General features: G+C 39.5%; 1 protein-coding gene across 1 annotated transcript; it reads left to right on the forward strand.

Annotated features, from left to right (window-relative positions):
• Positions 1–737: 737 nt before the first annotated feature.
• On the forward strand, positions 738–26,582 carry LOC307045544 (voltage-gated delayed rectifier potassium channel KCNH1-like; the record flags this gene model as incomplete). Its single annotated transcript, XM_079691264.1, has 8 exons — positions 738–908; positions 2,109–2,135; positions 6,924–7,047; positions 7,442–7,548; positions 11,080–11,208; positions 12,646–12,764; positions 17,806–18,198; positions 26,046–26,582. The coding sequence occupies exons 1-8, from the start codon at positions 836–838 to the stop codon at positions 26,580–26,582; spliced, it is 1,509 nt and encodes a 502-aa protein (XP_079547390.1). The 5' UTR covers positions 738–835.

Genomic DNA, 26,582 nt, shown 5'->3' on the forward strand with positions numbered 1-26,582 from the left:
AGTTTCCATAGCGTAAATAAATTAAACTTAATCCTATGGCCTTTTTCGGTTGGTTTTATAACCAAAGACAGCCAACCACAAACAGTGCTTTCGTACCATGTTTAAAAATGCTGAATTCAAAGGGTTAACCGTTTTTTTGCTAGCCATAAGGATAAGTCAGCGGGTTTCAATCCCCGGGATCCTTCAAAGATGGCCGCCTTCCTGTGAATAGCGAATGGGAATGTGACGTCATCAACGCCAAGTCGTCCATCTTTGGAGGACACTAGCGAGCCGAGGAGCTGTAGATTTTTAACTTTACACGTTTTAAACTTGGTTGGTAGGCACTGTTATGTCACCTTCTGTAACAACGACTGCTAAGACTAAGTATAAATATGTTGCGGTATCGGACATGAACATTTGTATTGAACTTCCCTATTGTCAATATTCAAATATGTTTTTATAAAGGTAGGTTTAGGGTTTTCCTTCCCTTTATACCTGTCTCCCTACATTCATCTACCTGTTCCCCTCCCTTTATCTACCTGTCTCCCTCCCTGTATCTACCTGTCTCGGGTAAGGAGGGAGGGAGACATTTACCTGTCTCCATCTCTCTCTCTCTCTCTCTCTCTCTCTCTCTCTCTCTCTCTCTCTCTCTCTCTCTCTCTCTCTCTCTCTCTCTCTCTCTCTCTCTCTCTCCCCCCCTCCTTCACTCCCTCACAGTGTCTCGTGCTGCAACCATCTGCCAATAACAAGCCTGCTGAGACAGAGAGAGAGCGCGTGAGTGAGAGAGCGAGCCACCTACTCCACAGCGCGCGGGGCTCGTGCAGCATGTCAGAGATGTGAAGCGGCGGGAAGCAGCATGGCGGGAGGACGGCGGGGTCTCGTGGCCCCTCAGAACACGTTCCTGGAGAACATCGTCCGTCGGTCCAACGGTAAGGTTCCGGTGCTGTCCGTTTACATTTGTTTAAACGGTGATAACGTGATTGTTGTGTGGAATGTCTCGTGGTGGTGTGCGGTTGGTTCATCATCAGAAAGCTCTACTCTGATTGGCTCTTAACATTCCAGAATGTTGCATGTGTCCAGGTAGTTACCTCAATCGCAAGCTAACAGTAAGCTGTAGTTACATCACTTAATGTAGAGGTGTTTGTCTTCATTAGAGCTGCTCAGTCAAATCAACCAATGTATATCACTTGCATTCATTTCCACATTGCATGTACGTTTTATGTTGTTAACAGGAATACATCTACATTTTATTTAAACTGAAATGTACATAAATATTAAAATAAATAAACCCTAGAATTTATATTACAACTTATAAGATAAGATAGACCTTTATTGATATAGAAATTCAGGTGTTATTGCAGGAACATAGTAAGAGAGAAAGATGGTACACATGGGAATATACACAGTAATTATAAGGATTCTTTTTTATTTCAATAACAAAATATGAAGAAACATGTAGTAATATACTTATGCAATGTTTACAATTTTATTTAAACACTAAACGGTATGTTATTTAATTTGAAATACATCTTTATATTCAAAATGTTATTTATCTTGATCTTTCAAAAGTTATTTAATTGGCTTTACACCCTATATTCACTTCACAACCCAAATTCCACATTTATATTGTACAACTAACAATTTGTACATTTAACTATTCATATTTTAATGTTAAATGTATTTGTATATTCAGATATTCATTTCTAGAAAGCTATTCAATTATGAGTTGGATATGTATTTGGAAGTGATCCTTTTATAAAACGATTAATTGCTGAATATCAATAGATTGATTGATATTTAATTGAATCCCTATTTCACTTTAATATAAAAATGTATTAGTGTACACTCTCCTGTCATAAATATTATACACATGAATCTGTTCGTTCAGCAGCAGGAAATAGATAGAGGGAATCCAAACGTACTCTACTGTTTACCTTCAAATAGGTCACTTTGTACTTCTGGATACAACGATACAACATGTTTCAATATTACAATTAACTTGATATATGGCTGCAACAATGATATTCTAACTTTGCTCTATTTCAAGCTCCCTATCTTAGTCTCATCTCTGTTGTCACTGTTTCGTCTGTTTCTGCTCCTTTAACGCACTTATCTTTTCAACTTTTCAGTTTGGACATTATCACATAGACAGACAGGTACAGACCAGAGTTTCCACATACTGTCGTGTAGATGTATCCATCCCCTTCCGCTGACCTGTGATGTATATATACACTTATATATTACATATATACAGCATATATTTATTATATATACAAAGTATATACCGTATATATATATACTGTATATAACACACACACACACACACACACACACACACACACACACACACACACACACACACACACACACACACACACACACACACACACACACACACACACACACACACACACACACACACACACACACACACACACACACACACACACACACACATTTAGAGAGTTTATGCTCTGTTCTAAATGTATCATCCAGACGGTGAACCTCCTGCCCTTTGTGTGATTCATAAATTCAGCATCCATTTTACTGCTTTTTCTGACAGTTGAGTCTCTTGAATGTTACATCTCTAACTCTAACTCTTTCTCCTGGCTTGTGACCAAATGTTTCTCCTTAAATGTACCTGACTTTATGGCTGTAGGATATGAAGACACATACAACATGTTATTGAATACTGATAAACATATTACATGCACTCCCATTTTCCTTGTTTCTTTATCACAAGATATTACTTTTGATCAATTTACAGATATTAAAGTGTACTCAGATCTGCCTTTTTGCTGATTTCAGTCATCCTAAATTGCGTGTTAAATACAAAAATAAATATTTTTTCAACATTCTTTAATTAAACATTGAATTGAACACAAAAGGCACCCAAACAATTATAATAATAGTGCAGTTCCCTACTGATACCCTCTTCCGACTAACTAAAAAAGTGTATTTTGAGATGTGTCTATCGAACAAGTTGACATCTAAAGTTGACAATTAACAAAAGCAAACCAGCATTTCTTATTTTCTGGAGGTACCTGGCTAATGTGAAAATAATGAACATCCCGAAGCTCAAACTACACCCTTCAGATAACCATATGTTTGAATCAAGTCCTCTATTAGACAGTGTTAATACACAGTATAACATTCTAGATAGATAGATAGATACTAGAGGTGAACCCAATCCTGCTATCTCAGTAGAATCTATTACACTGATTGTTTGAATTACAAATATCCAACGTATGAGATTGTTTCTCATCATGGTAATTTACAGTGAAACCCCATTGACTCCACATTAGGCCACAGAATTAAAGTTAAGCGACTCTGCTCTAAGGCTGTGTTTAAATGTGACATCAGCACAATAAATCGCAGCCTCATCAGTGGCTTCGATGACACGGCCAGCAGAGAAGCAGACCTCAGCCAATTAAAAAAGAGCAAGGGCACATTAGATGATGTTTAAAATGCATGGTGTGTATAGAGTGCTGCAGGAAGGAGTCCTAAAACCCGGACATGATGGAGCATTTCTTCACTTCCTGTTCCCTCGTCTCAATATCAGTGGGTTCTTTCAATAGGATTTTTGTCAGATCCTAAAAATAGGGTTGGCGGTTGGTCCTAAATGCTCTAAACGTGAATATTTAACATTATGAGTCAAACATGCGGTTGCTAAAAGATACTGCAGATGTTCTTGGGAATTTTTAAATACATAGCATTTAAGCTTAAAAAATCACAAGTAGTGTTCACTTGTTAAGATACATAGGATAAGATGTAATGTAGATCAAAAATCTAGCTACAAGTAAAATACATATCGATAGCGAAAGATTTATATATCTGTGTAAGGATTTATATTTCCTGTTTGTTGGCCACAGAGCACATTTTTTTTCGCACAATAATCAAAAATGCAACGGAAAAAGCCCATTGGTTCAATGCAGTTAAAGGCATACGTTTGGGTAGGTGTACAAAAATACGTCAACCTCCTTGCAGCACTCTATTCAATGTTTACCTTACCTGGCCATCATGGAGGACAATACTGCTGATACTGCAGAGTTTTCAGGGTATATAAGCCTTTTTAATCATGGAGATGTTGCTCAAACTTGACTTTGTGGATCATATTTTATAGCCTGTTGTTTTGTTTTTGCTCGTGGCAGCAATCCAGAGATCATACTCTCTATCAGTCTTATTCAGAGTTCATATTCCTCTCGGGATGAATAGTAAAAACGTCCTCTAGCTTTAACGTGTCCAATACTTTAGTTAACGAATATCCTTAACATTAATGACATCAACCTTAGCTGTGAAAGTACCAGAGTAAACATCAGCATGTTAGCATTGTAACTGAGAGGATGATGGCAAGTTGATGTTGGGTCGGCTTATATCCTAAAGACACACGCACAGACAATAGAAAAACAACAAATGTATCTCTGTCCGTCAGGCATCTTCCTCCTGTTAAACTCTTGCCGTTAAATGAGGAGCACTCCATGGATGTCGGATTAGCTTCAATTATGCTGCTGTTTAATTCAGCGTAACGATAACCTATGGCTGAACAATGGATTCATTTCACATTATGCTGCTCACCCCAATTCACCCCCAATGAATGAAGTAACAAAGGAGGAATTCAAGCCTTAAACTCAGAAGAGCTGCTGGCACTGATAGGCTGCAGTGTCCATTAAACCACACAGTTAGAAACATTCGTCCTGATTTGTTTAAACGTACATTTTGGCCATATGACACATTTCACTTTTTTTTTTAAATGAATTTATTTTCCACAAAATCAATATGATTTAGATGTATTTGTCGTGACTGTGTTGTGTGTGTGTTTCATACGGTAAAAATAAATCTCCATCCTGAAGTAGGTGACATGAACTTGTATTTTGCATTGGGGGAAGTGGTGTAGTTAAAGTCCTCGGAGGTTCTCCAGCAGAACGTTAAAGCCTGCAGGCTGCACTCCAGCTCTCACCATATCCTGCTCTGCTGGGATTCAACTCAGGCATTTGTTTGAAACATTTAAGTTTAAGCGTAAAGTATTCATGAAGTCTTACCTGAATGTGGAAGTGATGGTCTTTGGGGTATTATAGTGCAAACATAGGAAAACACAACACAAGTGGTACACAGGAAAAAGTCAGGTTTAGGTTCATAACATTCATAACAGCTGAATGACTACTAAGAACATCTGCTAGGTAGCTTTGGACAAAAGTCTCATCATGTTGAAGGAAAAGCAGGTGAAATACTCAAAACGCCGATGTCTTGCTGTCAAATCTGGCTCCATAATAATACAACACATTGATATTAATCTTTAAAGGTTTAATCTGATAGTAAAGGTCCAACATGTCCATCATATCTCATTCTAAGTGGCTACAACTGTATCTCAAAGCTTCATAAACGTGTTGGCTTGCACTTGAAAAATGGGAGAAAAACAAGCATTATTTCTGTATGGCAGCATTAAGAAATAAATAGCCTTATGTGTACATTTGTAAAACATATGTTATTTTCCTTTTAAGTAAACACAACATATGACATCCCACCTCATTCCCTGTTTTCACGAAATACCTGTATTTAGTTTCGTACTTCAAAATCGATGCAATCAAAATCCCAAATCGCACTAATATAGTAAGTTGGAAAAATGTGTCTTAAATAAATCTGGGTACATTAATGATATGTATTATAAGCTGCTTTACCTTAACAAGTCAAAAGTGGTCAAAGGCAAAATGTTAGACATTTTAAATGCATTCAAAAGACAGCTATGGTAAAAAGAGACAATACAATTGCACCAAACCAAAATTGATTCTTAAATTACCACAGCATTAAAAAAAAAACATTGATCAGTTACTTTTGCTAATATACTTAATCGCTTTTTCCGAAATCCACTTTTCCCATCGGCATAAGTTACATCCATCACACGGCAATTATTTATAATAAAAGCTCTCCTTATGCATGCTCCTGATGGGAATAAAACACACACACACACATACACACACACACACACACACACACACACACACACACACACACACACACACACACACACACACACACACACACACACACACACACACACACACACACACACACACACACACACACACACACACACACACACACACACACACACACACACACACACACACACACACACACTGCTGTAAATGTGCGTGTTTGTGTGAGTTGCTGCTGGTGGGTTGTGATTGTCTGTTCGTGTGTCTATACCTACAATACATCACAAACACTGAGACTTTGTTTTTTTTACCATGGTGTAAACAAACCTTCTAGTTCACACCTGATCAGCTACGTGGATGGATAGGTCTGTAGAAAGAAAGAAAGATAAATACGCAATATTTATCTGTGTAAGGGATGTATGATTCTGGCTCAAATAACAATTATGATTTGTTTCATATTAAGGCGGGATTATTGATCCCAGTTTCCTATAGTCTTTTAGAACAAAATTGAATCTATGTTTCTAACACTCAAACTTGCAAAATGTTAAGTTGCTAAACAGCTGACTTTGTGTAAAAGGGGTAATGCATAAATGTCTAAATCATGATTAATATACCATTTAACTGTAACGTTGCAACAGTTGGGTGATACTTTCAATTGTCTATCACCAGAACATTCATTGGCAATCAATTTTACACGAATCAATCAACTGTTACATTTAATCTAAACAGGTTTCAGCTTCTGAAAGTTAATCTGTTCTTGTTTTCGATAACTTTTTGTTGGACAAAACAAGGAAAACAATCATAAGAAAAGGTCCCAATAGACTGCAAGGAAGCTTTGATTTTGTATTTATATTATGGCCCAAATGATTAGGAGATAATCGGTAGACTAATCTATAATACAAATAATTGTTAGTTGCAGCCTTAATCAACAGTTCAGCCCCACCATGGTTCTAAAGTTGTGAGCCCATGCACTTAATGGGGATAAGTTAAATCTGCTGTTTCTGTGGTCAGATACAAACTTCGTGCTGGGGAACGCTCAGATCGTGGACTGGCCGATCGTCTACAGCAACGACGGCTTCTGCAAACTGTCCGGGTACCATCGGGCCGAGGTGATGCAGAAGAGCAGCACCTGCAGGTACAGCCATTTTATGTTTCAAATATTTGTATTGAGAAGAAGCATACAAGTGTAAGCAATAGTACAGACTTCTTTGGGGTGGAAAACATGCTTCCCCTTTTCAACATAGAAGACAAACAGAACAGCCAACAAGAAATAATAGAGAAAAAACATAGCATGACAGGAATAGCATACTTAAAGACATACAGAGTCAAAGTGGGAAAGAACATACAAAATACTCCTGCCATTTTATAATATGTTTCTTAATGCTCCTAATGTCTTTCATTTCTGTAAAGCACTTTGAATGGCCTTGTGTTGAAAGGTGCTATATAAATAAACTTGCCTTGCACACGCTGATGTTAAACCAGAGGGATGGAGAGTTTATCATTACTGTGTGTTTTTACTTCTCCCGCAGCTTCATGTACGGAGAGCTGACGGACAAGGACATGGCGGACAAAGTGCGGCAGACCTTTGAGAGCTACGAGATGAACTCTTTTGAGATTCTGATGTACAAGAAAAACCGTGAGTACTTCATGTTTTTTTAACAATACAAATTACAATGCAAATGTACCCCTGAACCCCCAAAGAACCAGAATTAAAATGTTTCTTGCTTCACAGCAGCTCCATTTACAGACAAGAATGAAACAAGAATACATACAACATTGAACTATTACAATACAATCATTGAGGAAAATATGTTCTAGTCCCTACAACCTACTTTAGAGATGAGATTAAGTTCCATATTTAATTTTCCTATTGACCGGTGCACAAAGAGTCTGACCCTAAAAATATGGCAGAACCTGTTTTCTCAGGTAACAATAGCCGCGTTCACACCGCAGTACTTTTCTCACTTTATTTCCGATATAGTTCCGAAATGTCGCGTTCACACCAAAAAGAGCCGGAACTAAAATGAGTTCATGAGAACCTTTTTACCCCCTTTTCCGTCCCTGGTAGAGAGCAGGTACTTTCGTGGGAGAAAAAAGTTCCTGTGTCTGATTGGCTGGGCGAAATGAAAACCACACCCCGTAAAACTCCCAAAAGGTTTTGTGAAGACGCCATTTTATTATCCTAGCATTAGCATGATTAGCATTAGCATTATTAGCATTATTAGTATTAGCCCAGCACAGAAACGCAGAAAGACTAACTTATGGCAATACAAAACAAAACATGGGAGCGGTGGAGTGATGAGGAGGTGTCGGCATTCTGGCGATTTACTCTGAAGGCTTCAGTAGAAGCTGCTAGGAGTCCCAGCAGCTTCTACTGAAGCCACTCCCCAACAACCGGGGACTTCCGGCCGGGGATTTTGGGCGGCAGTATACGCCGTGAAGTTGTTTGCGGCCTGTCAGTAAACCCAAAGCAGAAGAAGAAGAAGTGACTTCAGCGGCTTCATTTGCCCTCAGGGAACTTATTCCGGTGTGAACGCGATCTGTAGTAGTTCATGAGAACTAAAGAGTTCTCATGAACCTTTGTGGGAAAAGTACGGTGTGCGGTGTGAATGTGCCTAATTTTTCATTTATTCTGAGGAGTCCTATTATGGTTTCAGAGTTTTTCCTTTTACCTCAAAGTTTTCCCTGATACATAGTATGAAACCTGTTAATGATAATACTATTATATGTCTTCTTTAAGGACATATTTGGGGACAAAGACAGTGTTATTGTCCAGTTTTAGTATTTCTTTGGGTAGGTGGATTCATAGTTTCTCAAGAAGTTGACCTATAACTTTTAATCAGATTGGTGGTTTTGATTTGTGGTGAGTAAACACAGAGCGAGTACATTTCAACATTGGGCTTGTAAATCAAGCAACTGTCTTGGAAAGTAAATGGGCATGTGGTAGAAACAATTCAAAGACCCTATTTGTTCCAGTCCTGATAATGGATGTAGCGTAATGAGTGAGCCATCTCACGTCCTAGCTGCACAGGCAAGGAGCTAGACTAATTCAACATGACAAATAACTTAAGTTTTAGTTGTAATATAATTTCCCTTTGGGCAAGTGGATTTCTTATTGCCTTTAAAACCTTGAACCCTGGACTCGCCCCAAAGGACTTAAGCCAGCAGGAAAATGATTCTGTTTGTTCTTTTGCAGACAGATTCAAAGTGGTCTCCGGGTAGCAGATGGTCTATCATAACACCCACGTATTTGTATGAAAATACCTACTTGATATCATCATTACGGATAACAAAAGGAGCGTCAGGTGGTGAAACAAATACAATTTCCTCTGTTTTCTTTGTCTTAATCTCAAGAGCTTTACGCTCAGTTGGCAGCCTCTCAACGGCAGAGACAGAGAAAGATGTCTGTTGAATATAATAAGCCTCTCAGTTTCACTCATTTAGTGCAGATTTCTTTGTTAAAGGAGAACAATACCACGCGAAGAACAAGCAGCTACTTTTATCAGACTTAACAAGACTGTTCAGTTTCACAGTGACGTGAAAATAGCTAGTTCCAAAACTGCCAAATGGCTGCCTTTAACAAAGCCCCCTTTTATCCAAAGTGCTTTTTTCCCTTGTGATTGGAGTGTCGATGTGACATGTTGAAAGGTGTGCTCGTTATTTCCCGGCTTTTTATTCCCTAGCAAGCGACACAGGAGAGTAATGGGGAGGAAAAACAAAGACCCTGTTTAATATTTAATGCTTGACTCCCTCAACACTTTGGCCACATGAGTACAATCATGTATGTGCATATATATTATATTTATATTCATACTTTTCACGTTATTGTTAAAAAGCTTCCACTGAAACCCAAACTCTGAAAGTTCAGTCGTGTTTTGAGAGCAGTATGAGGTTGTTTTTGAGTCAGAACCAAAAGAAGGTGTTTTACTGAGTTCTACATCAGTGTTCACAGGTGGTGCTACACCCGACTGGCACAGGGACAAATGTGTATGTGTGGTTTTCGCTTCAGTTCACACTGGCACACAATATTACACATGCTGTGCGGATACAAAACAAGATGCTGTGTGTACCAACAGCGCTGTAAACAAAACAGTCACACTTTCAAATGGCTTATACAACACTGAAAAACTATTAATGATTGAACATTTAGTGCAGCTTCTCCACCAGTTGCTGATGTTTGATTATCAGCTTTTCTATGTCAAACTGAATTCTTCAGTCCACTTAACAGGGTTTTCCTCGTCCTTACACACTCACAGCCAATTAAAACACGGCAAAGGAGAAACAAAACTGCTTCAAAATGACTGTTAACACTTAATGTACCAATTGGAGATTGGATTGGACCAGTTAAGAGACAGAGGACATCCGTTCTGCCATTTAATTCAGAGACTGAGAAAACCAAGAGCCCCTGTTATTGGGTGTAGTTTGCTAAAGAAAATAGTTCCTACACGAAACCCCTCTCAGAAACTCTCTGGATTATCCTGAGTAGCCGGGTCATGATTTTATGAAAAGAAATCCTGGTGAGTTCTTTTCTTATGTATTTCTTGGTTGAGTGCCATCTACTTCCATTATACTGGAGAGAAGGCAGACATCTGTATGGCCAACATCTCAAACACTCTGCAACTCAAACGATATCATCTGTTGATGAATAGCACTACAGGAAATAGGAAAACGATGTACTTTCCATTTTGGGTTTTCTCCCCCTTTCCTGGATGTTTTGATTGGAAGTGAGACAAATGTATGAAGTCTGAATGGGGTTTTGACTCATTTAGAGCTGCCCTGTCAATGGTGTAAATTGGATTGTTGACACTTTAAAACACCTTCTCAATACACAAAATAGATTCAGCAGCTCAAGGTGAAACGGTTCATTCTCACTTTCAGGTGAGTGTGTTGAGTTTTGACGGAAACATTTAGTCTGACTTCGTGTGTGTGTGTGTGTGTGTGTGTGTGTGTGTGTGTGTGTGTGTGTGTGTGTGTGTGTGTGTGTGTGTGTGTGTGTGTGTGTGTGTGTGTGTGTGTGTGTGTGTGTGTGTGTGTGTGTGTGTGTGTGTGTGTGTGTGTGTGTGTGTGTGTGTGTGTGTGTGTGTGTGTGTGTGTGTGTGTGTGTGTGTGTGTGTGTGTGTGTGTGTGTGTGTGTGTGTGTGTGTGTGTGTGTGTGCCTGTTTTGCAGGGATGCCAGTCTGGTTTTTCATGAAGATTGCTCCAATCAGGAACGAGCAGGATAAAGTGGTCCTGTTTCTCTGCACCTTCAGTGACATCACCGCCTTCAAGCAGCCAATCGAGGACGACTCTTCAAAAGGTGGGTGGGGCTAGAAACGACTGACACTATGAAAATAATCAACTACAACTCTTAGGCACTGTTAGTGTCTTTGTTCACACTGATTACCTGCGCTAGACATATTAGAGAAGAAGCATTTTCCAAATATTTAGCTGCAAAACTGTCAGTACAAACCTCTGGAAAACAAAACATTGGTCATATCTAAATCTCCTCTTAAAGCTTTGAGAACAAGGTAATAGGACCAGCCGGTTTTCACTGGGTTTGATCAATATCGTGAGACAGTCATAACGCATAAATACATTTTTATAAGAAACCTAAGAGGGTGTTGTTTTAAGGAGAACAATTGGTGTTTGTTGATCCCTGTGGGCAAGCTTTATGTTTTTTTTGTGGCTTTCCAGAAAACACAATAATTTCTCAGTGAGGTACTCAGATGAATACCTGGAGTGAGTGTTTGGCACTCCAACTTCTGGCTCCACTCAAAGTTATTTGATGAAGCCCTCTGTATCGCGAACGTCAACGAGGGGGGGGTTGCGAGTGGAGTACTTAATGAAAGTCGACGGGGGGGGGGGGGGGCTAGTGGAGTACTTCGTGACCACAGAGCGTGAATGCTGAGATCAGCTGTTTCAGCCTAGTTCTCCAGTGAAGGGGGGGAGTCTCCCTCCACAGCCGGTTTGCGTAGTTTTGGCACAATTCCGTTGTACAGACCGACGTTAACAGCATCCCTGTCTGTGCACACGGAGACCGACTCTGTCGTCCGGTGATCAAACCGCCTTCTGGAAAAGCTTCACAAGTACGTTGGTACGCAAATGCGCTTTGTGACACAAGTGAGGGTACGCATTTCAGATGGTTGCCGCGCATGCGTACCAGTTATGTGCACCTCTGGTTATAAGTGCTTTGAATGTGAATAAAAATAAATGTTCTTGTCTTGATAAAGAACGCTGTTGGCCCGTGCTTTTACCAACCTATCCTTCACACTCCACCTTGTTTTATCATTTGTGTTATAACTTTGTGTCACTATGGGAATTGCCTCGGCCATAGTTTCAGCTCAGTCTGTTATCAAAGAACGGATGTTACGTTTAGTAACACAACCTTTTTGTAATGCTTTCGTGTTATGCATTAAGTGACTAAGATAAGATAAGAGGTACTTTATTGGTCCCATATTTGGACATTTTGCTTTGTAGCAGCATAAACAAATTAATAAAAGCATTTGGGTGTGAAACCCTGATATTGACAATATAAGTCAATGAAACTTGACAAAAAATAGAAAATAGGCAAAGAAAATTACACATTAAGTTGATAAACATTATGTGCTGATTCAAAAAAGCTTTAACCTGATTATTCTTAAAATGTACTTGTTCAAGGTTTCAGATCATGAAGACCATTTTGTCTCGAGGTAGGAACAGCCTGTCAGTTATTTTCTGATGTTCCATGTTTCTTTTTATTCTGTGTGGTTTGCAGGTTGGGGTAAATTTGCCCGTCTGACTCGTGCGCTGACCAGCAGTCGAGGCGTTCTGCAGCAGCTCGCTCCAGCTGTGCAGAAAGGAGAGAACGTCCACAAACACTCACGGCTGGCAGAGGTGAGATCAGCTCTGTCTCAGCTCTCTCTCACTGAACCAGACATGGTTTAGAAAGGAGACGCTGCACTGAATGTCAATTTCCTGTATCTGTGTCTCCAGCTGCGCCACCTCTCTAGGACTCTTTTAAACACATTGGGAGAAGTGATTCTGAACTCAGTCACCCAAGTAAATATTGGACGCATTTTTCACAAGCCACAGAACAATCTGACACTAACATTTTATTTTCAGAAGCACAAATCAGGAAAAAGGAGAACTCGGGATAACTTTTTCACAAGAATAACCGAGTGTTTTAAGTAATTATTTATTGTAAAAATATATATTTCTATAAGTTCCAAAAATCACAACATGTTTTAAGTAACTAAATATTCTCTTTTTGGTGTTAAGCCTTTAAAGAAACACAATTTTGAGTGTGTTGAATAAAAATACAAACACAAATGTAAGCTTGTTTTATAAGGCCGGGGTTGAATCATTTCAACTGCTCCATCAACACAAAAAAACATTGTTTATTCGAAACTAGGAAAACAAATGTTCATCGCATCAATTGAAATAATAACAAAAATCGTATTTTCTTCTTTTCTTTCATTCAACATGATGAATAAAACTTCAGTACACTCTCCAATCGTTTTATATGTGGTACAGCCCACACAGCAGGACACAAGACAGAATTGATATAAGCGTACCAAACATTGTGAGCACTAAAATAATAGTGTTTTTTTTTCAGTTATGAGAAAAGTACTTTCCATTGATCTGGAACAAAGTACCTCTGACATCCTGGGTCTATCTGTTATTAGTGTGCAGACGGGCTGAGAGATGGAGGCAGTTCCTGTTGTTTATTGACGACCTGCTTTCAGAGCGAGACGAACAAACTGTTGTTAAAGTCCGCCGAGTGGACTCCTCTGTCACCAGAACGGATTCTTAAACACGTATCAGGTTTTTTAATGTAATGTGACGAATACAACCGAATATATAGCCGTTTCTTATTTCTAGAGATACTGAATGAAATTGTTCAGATCAATCAATAGTGAATGTGACTTCCCAGTAAGGAGTCTCTGGAGAGAAACTGCAGCTAAAAGATTGAAAGTATTGTTTACCTCCATCGATTCTGTTTGTGTTGGCGGGAGCAGGTCATTCATTCATTTGTGGAGCTGGGAGAATACATTCGTACTTTACTTAAAGGTCACCTATTATGCAAAATCCACTTCTTCATGTCTCTTCTACATCAACATGTGTCCCCTCTGTGGAAAGAGACTCTGGAAGTTTCAGGAACAAAGATTCTCTCTCTTTTTGTCCTGATCCATTTCTATAAAAACCTGTCTAAAAATGAGCTGATCAGATTTCGGCCAAACACTTCAGAGACATGTTCTGTGTATATGTGAGACCTGTAATATATGAATGAAAAACAGTATAATAGGGGACCTTTAACTCTTACTCAGCAGTATGTCTGTCCTCACAGCTGCCTGAAACTTTTACAGTAGCATAAAAACATCCTCTATCGTCGACCGCTTATCGGGTCGCAGGTGAAGCAGTTTTTTTAAACTAAAGATATTCATACAGCTCTTTTAATCATTTGGTTATGAATCTCACAGTTACACCCAAACTACAGAGACACACATCTGTTTTAAAGAAGTTCATGCAAACTGATTCCTAAAGTTACATTTCAGTCAGACAACTCACGTGTTTCTCAATATGTTTATTAGAAGCAGCATAAGTTTGAGTTTGGAGTCTAGGCTCGGGCCTCATCACTCCACAGATTTACAAAGAACATTGAGTGATGATTAGATAACTATCCCCCGAGCCTACAGGTGGAGCTGGGGTGGTGGGGGGGGCAGGCGAGCAGCAACGTGAAACACATCAGCAGGAACATGAACGCAGCAGTAGCAAGTGAACACAGCAGTGGCAGCAGCAGCATAGCGAGGAAGCAGAGGCAGGAAGACCTGGAAGCTTCAATAGAGCGGCATGTTTAGGAGAATGTGTTTGGTTGGTTGTAAGAGGGACGAGGTGCGTCACGTGTTAATGTATCATTGGTGCTCGAGTTGACTGCCTGAACTAGCTCACAGGCTTCGCCCCATTTCCTTTCTATGTATCCTGTCCTCAGAAATTAATGTGAACTTTTTTTGTTTATTTTCTAGTAATACTCTGTTTTCTCACAGCCAAAAGAGTCTGTCATTCAATGACATTTTTTACATTTTGCACACTGGACAGTATGACATGTTAGCAAATGATGGAGACATTTTGTCGAATACACCACAGCACCAAGGACATTATATTTGAGAAGTGAATTCATGCATAACTACTTAATTAATGTATGAATAATTTCCTATCTCACTAGACTAGAGTGTACATGTAGGGTGTAGAAGTTGTACAATTGGAAATTAAATCTTGTGGATTTAAGTTGATTAACATTTCTATTTATTATTTTATTTGGTAACAAAGAACAGATTTTGTCCATTTATTTTTAACTTACTCTTAACAGTTTTTATTTTATTTTGTATTCTTTGAATTGACCTCCGTAGGCGTGTGTTGGTCCTGTGTTGCTTTCTATTATATAACCATCTGCTGCCATTTTGACCAACAAGCTGAAGAAAAATGAATATTCTTATCCTAAGATAATAAGAATTACAACGTGTAAAATGCACTTTATAAACATTAGCTCTCCTCACAGGCGTCGTATTGCCGATAAGTTCATCAGCTGTAATTAACTGTGGCTAATCTTCCCTTTATTGCATGATGGTAATTAGTGTCGGCTCTAATGAAGTAATCCGTTATCGGTCCGTTTCACCGGGACAATGCCCTTTGTCCTCCACATTAACACCATTATCATATTAGGATCATTTATTCTTTTATACAGTGCTTTATGAGGGGAAAATATATTTACATATTTCATACTGACGACAAGTTCTTAACAGAAGCTCAGAGGATTCAAATGAGAGAGAACTAAAAAGAACATTTCCATTTTAATGTCACTGAAACAAATAACTGGTATGAATAGATTTAACAAGAAAAGTATTCAAAAGTAACCACAGCAAAGATGTTTACTCAAAAGGTTTTTTCTTGAAAACAATATTCTGTTTGATCCAAATCTTTCTTTTGTTGTTTTTCAAAACATCTATTTACAAATATCACACAACTCATGCAGTATAATCCATATCTTATGTATCCTGTCCTGTCCTCACTTCTTCCCAAATACATGAATTTCTCCTTAAACCTAACCATTTAAAGACACTTAAAACTCGTCCAGATTCACACGGACACGTTTCTCCCAACAGTGACAGTGAGCCAACTTTAATAATCCCCGATCGTCAACAAGCGCTCCGCTCCAAGCTGTGTGCATCACTGTTTAGTGTCCCCGGGTTTCTGCTGTGTTTTGATGTTCTTGCAGAGTTTGGCTTTTGCAGCTCCTTTCGTAAACGCTGCACATGTTTTGTCAAGTTGGTGAAGATGTGTTTTAATTTGTATGTGTTTTGGCACATTTGTGTTTTTATATTTACAATATTTTTGAAACTTCAGACTTTTCTCCTAATGGAAATGTTTTGTGCCGTTGTATCACGTTTGCACCTGTCGGCCACTGTAGATTTCGATTCATGAGAGTTTGGTAAAATCATGGTGATATGATAATGTTGGAAAAATATCACTCGTCACCGGCTTGGTCTTCAATATCAGGATACATGTATTTATTATCCTTGCAAGAATGGAAGTAGTCATCACACACAGAGCTGCGTGGGACAACTAGGGTTGCAAAGGGGCGGAAAGTTTCCGGTAAATTTCCGGAAAGTTTCCATGGGAAGTTAAGCTGGGGAACTTTGGAAATATTCAATGCAAAATTAAACAAAAAAACATGACATTTCAACATATATATTTTTTAAAAACATTTTTTTTTCAAGTAGAACAGAACAAGTTTTAATTATTTTATTGAACAATTATTTGTTTCATTGAAGAACGAAAACAGGAATGTTGAGTTAAATATTACTCATCCAACCCCACTCATTAAAAAATGAACAAAAATGCACCCCCCCATCCAAAGATCCCCACAAAGTCCCATTCAAAATGTTAAATGAAAAGAGCCTTTCTCCCTCCAAAAAGTCCCATTAAACATGCACATCTTCCGTCAAGCGATCCTCTGCCTTTTTGCTAAACCCTTTCAGTCAATGGGCTCTTCCTGGGCCTCATCAACATCACACTCTTCCTCTTCCTCTTCAGTGTCACTGTCCAGCCTTGTTGAGGATGGCTCTGTGTCCGGCTCAAAGAGCCTTAGGTTTGCCCGAATGCCAACCAGTTTTTCCACTCTCACATTTGTGAGCCTGTTGCGAACAATTGTGTGGTCTTAATAGCCATGCAGTGTGCTATGGCATGGATATTCAAGTGTACTTGAATGGCATCTGTTTGTTTTAGTCAAGATTAAGCTAAAATATACTTTCCCCAACTATATTTAAGTTCCCTACGAAGAGCCAACCTTCAATTTAGAAAATTCCCAGTTTATTCCCGTTAATTCCCGTGGAAAGTTTCCATCTTTGAAAATTCCCGGAATTTTGCAACCCTAGGTACAACTAGTTCCTGAACAGTGTCCTTCACATGCTGATATACAAGAGAGGGAGTTACACAGTCACAAGATGGAGGAATACCGGTTCAAAGCAGTATGCAATGTTTAGTTCAGATCAGCTAAGGCCTGCGTAAGCAATAAACATGACAGTCATATGTCTATCTCCATAGAGGCTGAATCATCATGTTAATCACATAGCTATCATATGTCTAAAACAGTCCTGACGCTCTTCTAGGTAATCAATCATCCGGTCACGTACACAGCTGCGTAGGGCTTTTGTTATCACGTGCTACTCTGATATTGGAAGAGTACATTCAGTATTTTCCTAACAGATATGATCTGTGTTTTTTTGAATTTTTTATTTTTACTTTTATGTATGGTGCATGACACCAAGTCAAATTCCTCGTACGTGTCAACCTACCTGGTAATGAACCCGTTTCTGATTCTTCTGATATCTTTGTCTCAAACCCATAGCTAACTTAAGTGAATTCTATTTTGTCCCAGGTTCTCCAGCTGGGCTCAGACATCTTGCCTCAGTACAAACAGGAAACCCCGAAGACCCCTCCCCACATCATCCTCCACTACTGCCTCTTCAAGACCACGTGGGACTGGGTCATCCTCATCCTCACCTTCTACACCGCCATCATGGTGCCCTACAACGTGTCCTTCAAGACCAAGCAGAACAACGTCACCTGGCTGGTGGTGGACAGCATCGTGGACGTCATCTTCCTCGTGGACATCGTCCTCAACTTCCACACCACCTTCGTCGGCCCGGCCGGGGAGGTGATCTCCGACCCGAAGCTCATCCGCATGAACTACGTGAAGACGTGGTTCGTCATCGACCTGCTGTCCTGCCTGCCGTACGACGTCATCAACGCCTTCGAGAACGTGGACGAGGTCAGTGGACTTTCATTTCAATCAGGAGAGACAGTTTTTTGACGTAACGATCAGGGATGTCCCGATCACCTTTTTTTGCTCCCGATCCGATTCCGATCATTTGATTTTGACAATTTGCTGATACCGATTTTTCCCGATACGATCTTTATGCAATGCATTAAGAGAAAAAAAAAAAAAAAGCATCAGGATGACTTTAAGACTTGAACATGGTCATTTTTGTTTTGTAACATTGAATACAAAATTAAAAAAAAGTATTTATAAAAAATAAAAAAATAATCCCGATCCCCGATTGTTTTCTCCCGATTCCGATCTTTTGAAAATCACGTGATCGGCTCCGATCCCCGATCACGTGATCGGATCGGGACATCTCTACCACGATATATATATTGATTGACGGGAATACACAGATACATGTAATGGTGTTTGGCGATTAGACCCCCTTTGTGCTGGAGTATCGTCCGGGAGGGGAATACTGAGCCAATAAACCCCCCCTGGGATCTAGACACAGGTGGTGGTGGAGGCATGAAGGGATTGATGGAGGTCGGTCTGAAGAGGAGCGGTTTAAGCTTGACCCTGGATTTGGAAGAAAGGAAGGTGGAAGGACTGGAGGAGGGCTGCGTTGACTGTGAGGAAGGGGAGAGAGCAGATTTAAAGGTTTAGCAATGCACTTTGATAGGCTTGTGGGAATAGAGGCGAAGTGATAGGTTTGGCTGGGGAGTGATGCCCTGATCACTGATTGAGAGGAGAGAGAGTCGTAAACTGGGAATATGTGAATGAATGAGTAAAGACGGTCTTCCTGGTTGAACTTGCGCTAAGCTTCAGTTGTCTGTTAGATATACAAAGTAACAGCTTTCTTAGAGGTTCACTTTTGTTTTTTAACAATGTAAGACACCTTTAACAGATTTTTGAAATTGGTCCAGTTTTTAGTGAGAATTGGTACGAAACAGGCTGCAATGTAATCACTCTTAGCATTAGTTACATCACTTTACATATCACTTGTTAGACGCTTTTAAACAAAGCCACTTACATACTCAATACTGTGGGCAATCCCCACAGGAGCAATTTGGGGTGAAGTGTCTCAGGGACACAATGATATGCCGACTGCTGTGGGGTTTGAACCTGTGACCCCCTAATCCCAACACCAACGCACAACCCACTGCACCACACGCCTCCCTGTATGTGGTTTACCGAGGATGTACGTGTCGTGTGGAGGTAGAGCAGGGTCGACCCAAATGCAGGACGTACAAGTTTTAAACAGACGGATACCTTACATTGCAGGAAGCCAGGCAGAGCAGCTCAAGGGAAAACTAAAGTAACAACGCTCTCCGATGCAAACAAGGATCTGAAGACTACTTACAGAAAACCAGAATTTAAATACATGCAACACTAATCACAAGGACAATCCCCTTTTAAAATCAACAAGTCACAAAGAATGTGCGTCGCTGTTTTGATGCACATGTCTTAAAACAAAAAAACAAAACAAAAACAGCATATATACTTAGCAGTAGTCGGTTTAAAAGCCTGATACATCGTTTTCCTCTGTCCCATAAAGCTCTACGTTTGTTCATAATCTATTTATTTGAACACAGACATGTTCCTTTATTTCCATGAACCAGGGCTGTGCGACTAGGGCAAGAATCATAATCACGATTATTTTGGTCAGTAATTGATATCACGATTATTAAATACGATTATTCATTGACTTTGAAAACATCCATTTATTGAACTTTAAAACAAAAACAAATAATAATTTGAACAGTATCTTTTTAACTGTTGATTACCCTGAACGTATAATTCAACTGAAAAACCAATACAAAAATAAATGATACATTTATATTTGAATTTAAATAAATAATATCAAAATAATAAATACCAATAAACAAGATCAACAAATATTTTGGAGCGCACTTCAACAAGCTACTAAACATATGTAAATATGATAAATACAAATAAATTAGACTAAAATAAATTATGTCAAATATGTTGTAGTGCACTGTCAAAACCAAGCAAAGCAAAATAATCGTTTTTTCCGATTATGTTGTTCTCGTAATTGTGGCAGGCCAAAATCGTAATTGGGATTAAAATACGATTTAATTGCACAGCGCTACCATGAACACACACTATAGTTTATTTTGACTCAATCCACACTAGAGCACCTAATGTGGATAAATCTGCCGCTCAAAACAGTCCCTAACCAATGCTTAATCTCTCCTCGTTCATTGATTATAGTAACAGTGAACAGCTTTTCAAAGAAAGCAGCTGAACCGTTTAAACGTTAAACCGTATGTTTGTGTTTTCCAATATTAACTTCTTCAGCTGTCAGAAAGCCTTTTGCAGCGTTTGGTCTCTCCATGATATTTCTTGACAACAACATGCATCATTAATATCAGAAAAACTATTTGCAGATTTGAAAACAACCACAGTGCATGTGTGTGTCTGAGAGTGGGTTTCAAGTCTCTGCAGTTTGATTTTCATCCTGAAATGAAACCCACAGCATCCTGTGAGGTTGGCGCTCATAAACTCTCAGTAATATAAATGATTAAACGCAGAGATGTGAAAGTGTGTCCGGTGGTGGTGCGGTCCGTCCAGCTCTGAGGCATGAAATGGAAACGATGCAGCGTGACTGCAGGAGTGTAATCAACATGATGGAGTGCATTGTTTTACATGCCTCCAATGGCTTCACAGCGACTAATGGCTTCCTATAGCAGCACAGAGAAAAGGTCATGACTGAACTGCTGACGTGTCAAAATGAAAAATGTAAAGTAAGCCCCGAGAATTTATTTGAAATCAGTCGAAACAGCCATCCATGTGTAAAATCTATGAAATTGACTGAAATTGGTCAGTTTAGTTTGTAGGAGTTTGTCCACACACTATGTTGCCTTCAGGCCGGCTGTGGAGGTATGACCGTGACTATTTCAGTAATAAGTGGACCTTTTTTTGATGTTTAAACAAATACAGACTGAGAAAATCTCCCTCTGGAGGGAACTATGGGATTGAAGCCTTTGATAATAATAATAATAATACATTTTATTTCTACAGTATAGCGCTTTTCTTGAACCCAAAGATGCTTTACATTTGGGAGGGAGGGTACACAAACAAAACAAAAACAAAACCACAAAGAAACAAAACAAAACATTGTGATGATGATGATGAACATTTGCCTTCACAAAAACCTATATAAAGTACAGGAAAGAGAACACCCCTGAAAGAAAAGAATGGTCCCCAGCAAATGCAATTTTTCATCCAGTAAGCCTGATCAAAACAATTTATAAATGCAAACATTTCTATGTGTGTTTTTAAAGATTTACATCTTAGAAAATAATTCAGAAAGCCTTTGTGTCTTTCCTGGATTGTTGAAAACAACATGCATCTTTGATATCAGAAAACTATTTGCAGAAGTCAAAACATGGTGCGTCTCCGAGAGTGCGATATAGGAGGACGACATATGCACATTGAGAACAAAAGTGAATTCAATCATACATTTGACATAAGTCTCTGAAAAAATGGTTTCAGTTGAGATCCTAAAACCTAAGTTACTGTCTCCTAATAAAGACCTACAGTAATTTAACATAAAAAATGACACAACCAAAATGGAGGCAGATTTTGTCTCCATATTACTTGTTCGAACAGTTTGACAATCTGTGTGTAAATAGGTTAACTCAATCCAAAAGCGTAGATGTGAAATCCACAAAAAACTTTATTCAGAAATGCTTTTCAAAGACTACTTGCAAATCAATTACATTTATGAACAGATTTTCTTTTGGCGTGAGGATTTGTTTGTGTATTTTCAGATTGGTTTTATATTTGTATAAATATATTTCAGATTTTTTTGGGCATTTATGGATGTTTTAAGTTTGTAGATTACACATTTACACACAGAATTATTCACCCATATAGTATTTGAGACATACACATCACCTCAGAATAATCATGTTTGTCATGAAGTGAAACCAAAGCGTGTTAAGTCCTCAGACACACAGTGCACATAATTGAATCCTGTCCTGTGCGGGCTTCCGTAGGGAGGAGAAAAACACAGTTGTTGAGTGAAAGGAGACGAGGTGTCGGGGCTTTAACCCCTCGCTGCAGCCCATCAGAGAGAGACCTACCTTTTCATTCTGCCTTCAGTCTCAGTGCTGAAGGCTGCTAATGGAGGAGCAGTGCATTGTGGGTGTTTCCCCAGTGAGGAAGCAGTGTTTTTGACGAGAGGCAGCGGTGACAGACGAGTCAAAAACGGAGAGGATGAGTCTCTGTAGGTGGCACGGCTGCTGCCTGTTTCATACATGTTTCATACGTGTTTGATAAATCTTTCATACTGACTTTATCCATCGTGACTGTAAGAGCTCTGCTGGAGAGAGCACGAGGATTTAAGAGACGCTGACTCAGTGTCACGAAGCAGTGAGCTTACCCAAGATTGGACATTTATATTTTGACTTTATATCATGACCTCTGCAGAGGAGGAAGCACTCTGATGGTTTTTTTATGATCCATCTTCTGAATTACTGCTCAAGAGTTACACTGCAGGTGAAGATGGCAGCAGTGAGGCTCAGAATAGGAGTTTAGAGCTGAGGTTGTTTGTATAACACCCGTTAAAAACAACAAGCATAAGACAATAGAGGGGGTTCGGTCATTTTTTACTGGACCGAAGGTGTTCAACATATCTCCAATGGTGGGAGAAGTACTACGAAGTGTGCATGTGTATGAGTTTCAAACAGGGGATTTCCTTCGGGTCAGGCGGACGGACAAAATGAAATAGCATATTGGAGATAATGTATCAAAGATATGTTTTACTTGTGTAGGAACTGCTTCTGTCTTGTGTTCTCTTCTCTGTTTAGTGTGCTTGGTGTAAATCGATTTTTGGTTAAATTAGGTTAAAGTTGGTTCTATTCTCTCTAATTAAATCTGTTTAATCCTGGCAAATGTAATTAGGTTAAAGTTGTGTTTGAATGTGGAATAAAATAGGCTTCTTCATTGCTGGCCATCACCAATGATTTGAGCATTTTGCATAACGTCTAGCTACTAATTGAAAGGAAACTAAACAGTCATAAAGGAAGGGGTTGTGAATAACTGCCTGATTACTCTTGGGTGTAGACACTGGAAAAGATTGAAGACCTTGTAATGAAATATGATGCAACCTCTATGTGAAGCAAGAACAATAAGAGTCAGGTTAAAGCAGCCGTCATGTATTATTGACAAGGGGACAAAATGAAATATTCCACTGACCAGTTTAATAGGGGACAAAACACCAGAGAATCCTCCCCAGTGCTCAGGGACTAGATTCACTCTGAAAGGACATGAAACATCCTTAGACTGATTATCCAATTAGACAGCCTACAACCATTTAAGACCTGTAACCGAACTGCCTCAATCAATAAGTCAACCACATGACCGACAAGTCAGTCAATCTGTCAATAAATCAATAAACTAATCTCTAAGCAGTGTGGTAATCCACCAGGAGGAGTCCGTGGTGGACATACAGAAACGTAGTGTAACTATCACAACGTTTTGACTTGAAATGTTATATTTTTCTTAAAGAAATATGTTTTAAGTGAGTAACTTGGCATTACAAAAGGGCAACATAAAGAGGAAAGTGTGTAATCCAACCTGAATATGTCCAGTGTGTTTCACTGCAGGTTTTTGATCAATAAAACAGTTACAAAATAAAAGCATGTATAAAGGTTTCCCTTGCACAAACACACACCGAGGTTTTGGACAAGGTTGAGAAGTACTTTTAATGCACACTGTTTTATGAACATATCACAACACAGTGTAGTTGGATCTAGGGCTGCACGATTTGAGATTTTTCTGACAGATATTGCGATTCGATTTGATTTGCGATATTTGTTTTTAAGCGACCCAACGGAAGTTTATTGTAAAATGCGGCCATATCTCCGGCTAGGAAGGTCGCATCAACGTACTCCCGTCTCTAGCACCCCCGCAGCCCGAGCTACGAGTGAAAGAAGTAAACTTACTTGAAACTTCCGTTGGGTTGCTTTAAAGTCAAGCTTCAGTTTAAGATTCACCCTGTAATAGAAACATGTGATGGAGCATCACTAACCTGACTCAGACGGTTTCACCAAACCATCTAGGAAAGCTCCATTGGAAGCCATTTGGAAAGGGCAGGCACTTTCAAAAATACTTGGCAGGTGATTGGATCAATCTGTCTATCACCTTCTATCTTGGGCCACTTCTGATTGGCTAACAATGGCTGGTACATGTGGAGCACAGCACTTCTGATTGGTGTGGACTGATGATGAGTTCTCACGAAGAGCTCGCAGAGGAATAACGGATTATGACAACCTATGTTTGTTCCGCTTTCTTTCAGACTACAGACAATCAACGTCTGGGTTTATTTGGAAATCGAGCTCGTTGTTTGGTCCACACCAGAGTCCAAAACAACCCGACAAAACTGAGCCAGAAATGCAAAAGTAGCTACATTTGTTAACAATTAATATAATATTTCTTGTTAAGCTGAAGTAAAACCGTGCAATAAAAGATAGAAATAGTATAAAAAATATTGATCTAAACATAAAAAAACATTTTCGGAAATAAAAAAAGAGTATAATATTTAAATTCACACAAGGAGGTAAGAGTAAAATGCCCAATACAAGATCAAATAGAAAACAAATATTCATATAAACATTAGAAGTAAAGATGTAAAAAAAAGGTAAAAACATTTAATAAAATATAGTTAAGATATTTACAAACAAAACAACATAAATGAAAGTAAAACCTCAAATAAACTGAAAAAATAATGATATACAAATATTTAAATTAATTAACATAAGAATTTAAGTAAAATGCCAAAAAAAGATACCTTTAAAATAGGCGGATCGAAGAATAGAATGTGAGTATAACTTTACAGTGATGTTTAAGTAGTAATACAAATGAATGCTGAGCTGCAGAGTGTAAGACGGTTTGGCTGCAGATGGTGAAGTACCAAAAGTCAATGTCTACCTTATTGTCAATCTTTCAGTTTGTGTGTACAGACAGAGAGATCGAAATACCGTTTCCCACAATTCCGAATACAAAAACAAATATATATGCCAATCTATATAAGGTTTCCTAATTTACTCCTCCTCTCCCTCTCCCTCTTCCTCTGCAGGGCGTCAACAGTCTCTTCAGCTCTGTAGATTAATACCAATATGAGGAGTTGAAACAAAAGTGTGCATAATAGGCGCTTTCACACAAAGTACTTTTCCCAGGAATAATTCCCGGAACTATCTAGTAAATCACATTCACACCGGAATAAGTCCCTGAGGGAGGATTACACAAATGAAGCCGCTGACGTCACTTCATCTTCTTCTGCTTTGGGTATAATGGCAGGCCGAAGTCCCGGAGCCCCCCGGAGTCCGGGACTTTGGGTGGCAGTAAATCGCCACTTCTGGCTTTGCCAGAAGCGCCGACACCTCCTCATCTCCACCGATCCCACATTTTATTTTGTGTTGCCATAAGTTAGTCTCTCTCCGTTGATGCACTGGGCTAATGCTAATGCTAATAATGCTAATGCAAGGAAATAAAATGGCGGCTTCACAACATTTTACGGGGCGTGGTTTGCAATTCGCCCAGCCAATCAGAAACCTTTTTCTCCCCAGGAAAGTCCCTGCTCTCTAGCAAGGACTACAAAAGGAGTGAAAAGGTTCCCGTGTGAACGCAACATCCCAGGAACTATCGGAACTATTTCTGGGAAAAGTACGGGAAAAGTACTCCGGTGTGAAAGTGCCTATTGTAGGCTACTACATATAACATTTTTATACATATTGAATGCTGAGTTGCTCAGTTTAAGAGGGTTTGGCTGCTTGAAGTATGTCAATCTATAATTTCTTCCTCCTCTCCCTCTTCCTCTGCAGGGCATCAGCAGTCTCTTCAGCTCTCTGAAAGTGGTCCGTCTGCTGCGTTTGGGTCGAGTCGCCAGGAAGCTGGACCACTACATCGAGTACGGAGCGGCCGTCCTGGTGTTACTGGTCTGTGTGTTCGGGCTGGCTGCTCATTGGCTGGCGTGCATCTGGTACAGCATCGGGGACTACGAGGTGATCGACGAGGACACCAACAGCGTGCGAATGGACAGCTGGCTGTTCCTGCTGGGGGAGACGGTCGGGACGCCCTACAGGTTCAACGCCTCGGGGTCGGGCCGCTGGGAGGGCGGGCCCAGCAAGGACTCGGTGTACATCACCTCGCTGTACTTCACCATGACGAGCCTCACCAGCATCGGCTTCGGGAACATCGCGCCCAACACGGACGGAGAGAAGATCTTCGCCGTGGCCATGATGATGATCGGATGTGAGTACAATTCCTTCAAGTTATCAAAGGATCCAAAAAGGATTCATACGATAGGATACGATAGGATACGATATTATAAGATACGATACGATCAGAAGCGGTTCTAG

This window comes from Notothenia rossii (assembly GCF_949606895.1).
Source record: "Notothenia rossii genome assembly, chromosome: 1".
NCBI lineage: Eukaryota > Metazoa > Chordata > Actinopteri > Perciformes > Nototheniidae > Notothenia > Notothenia rossii.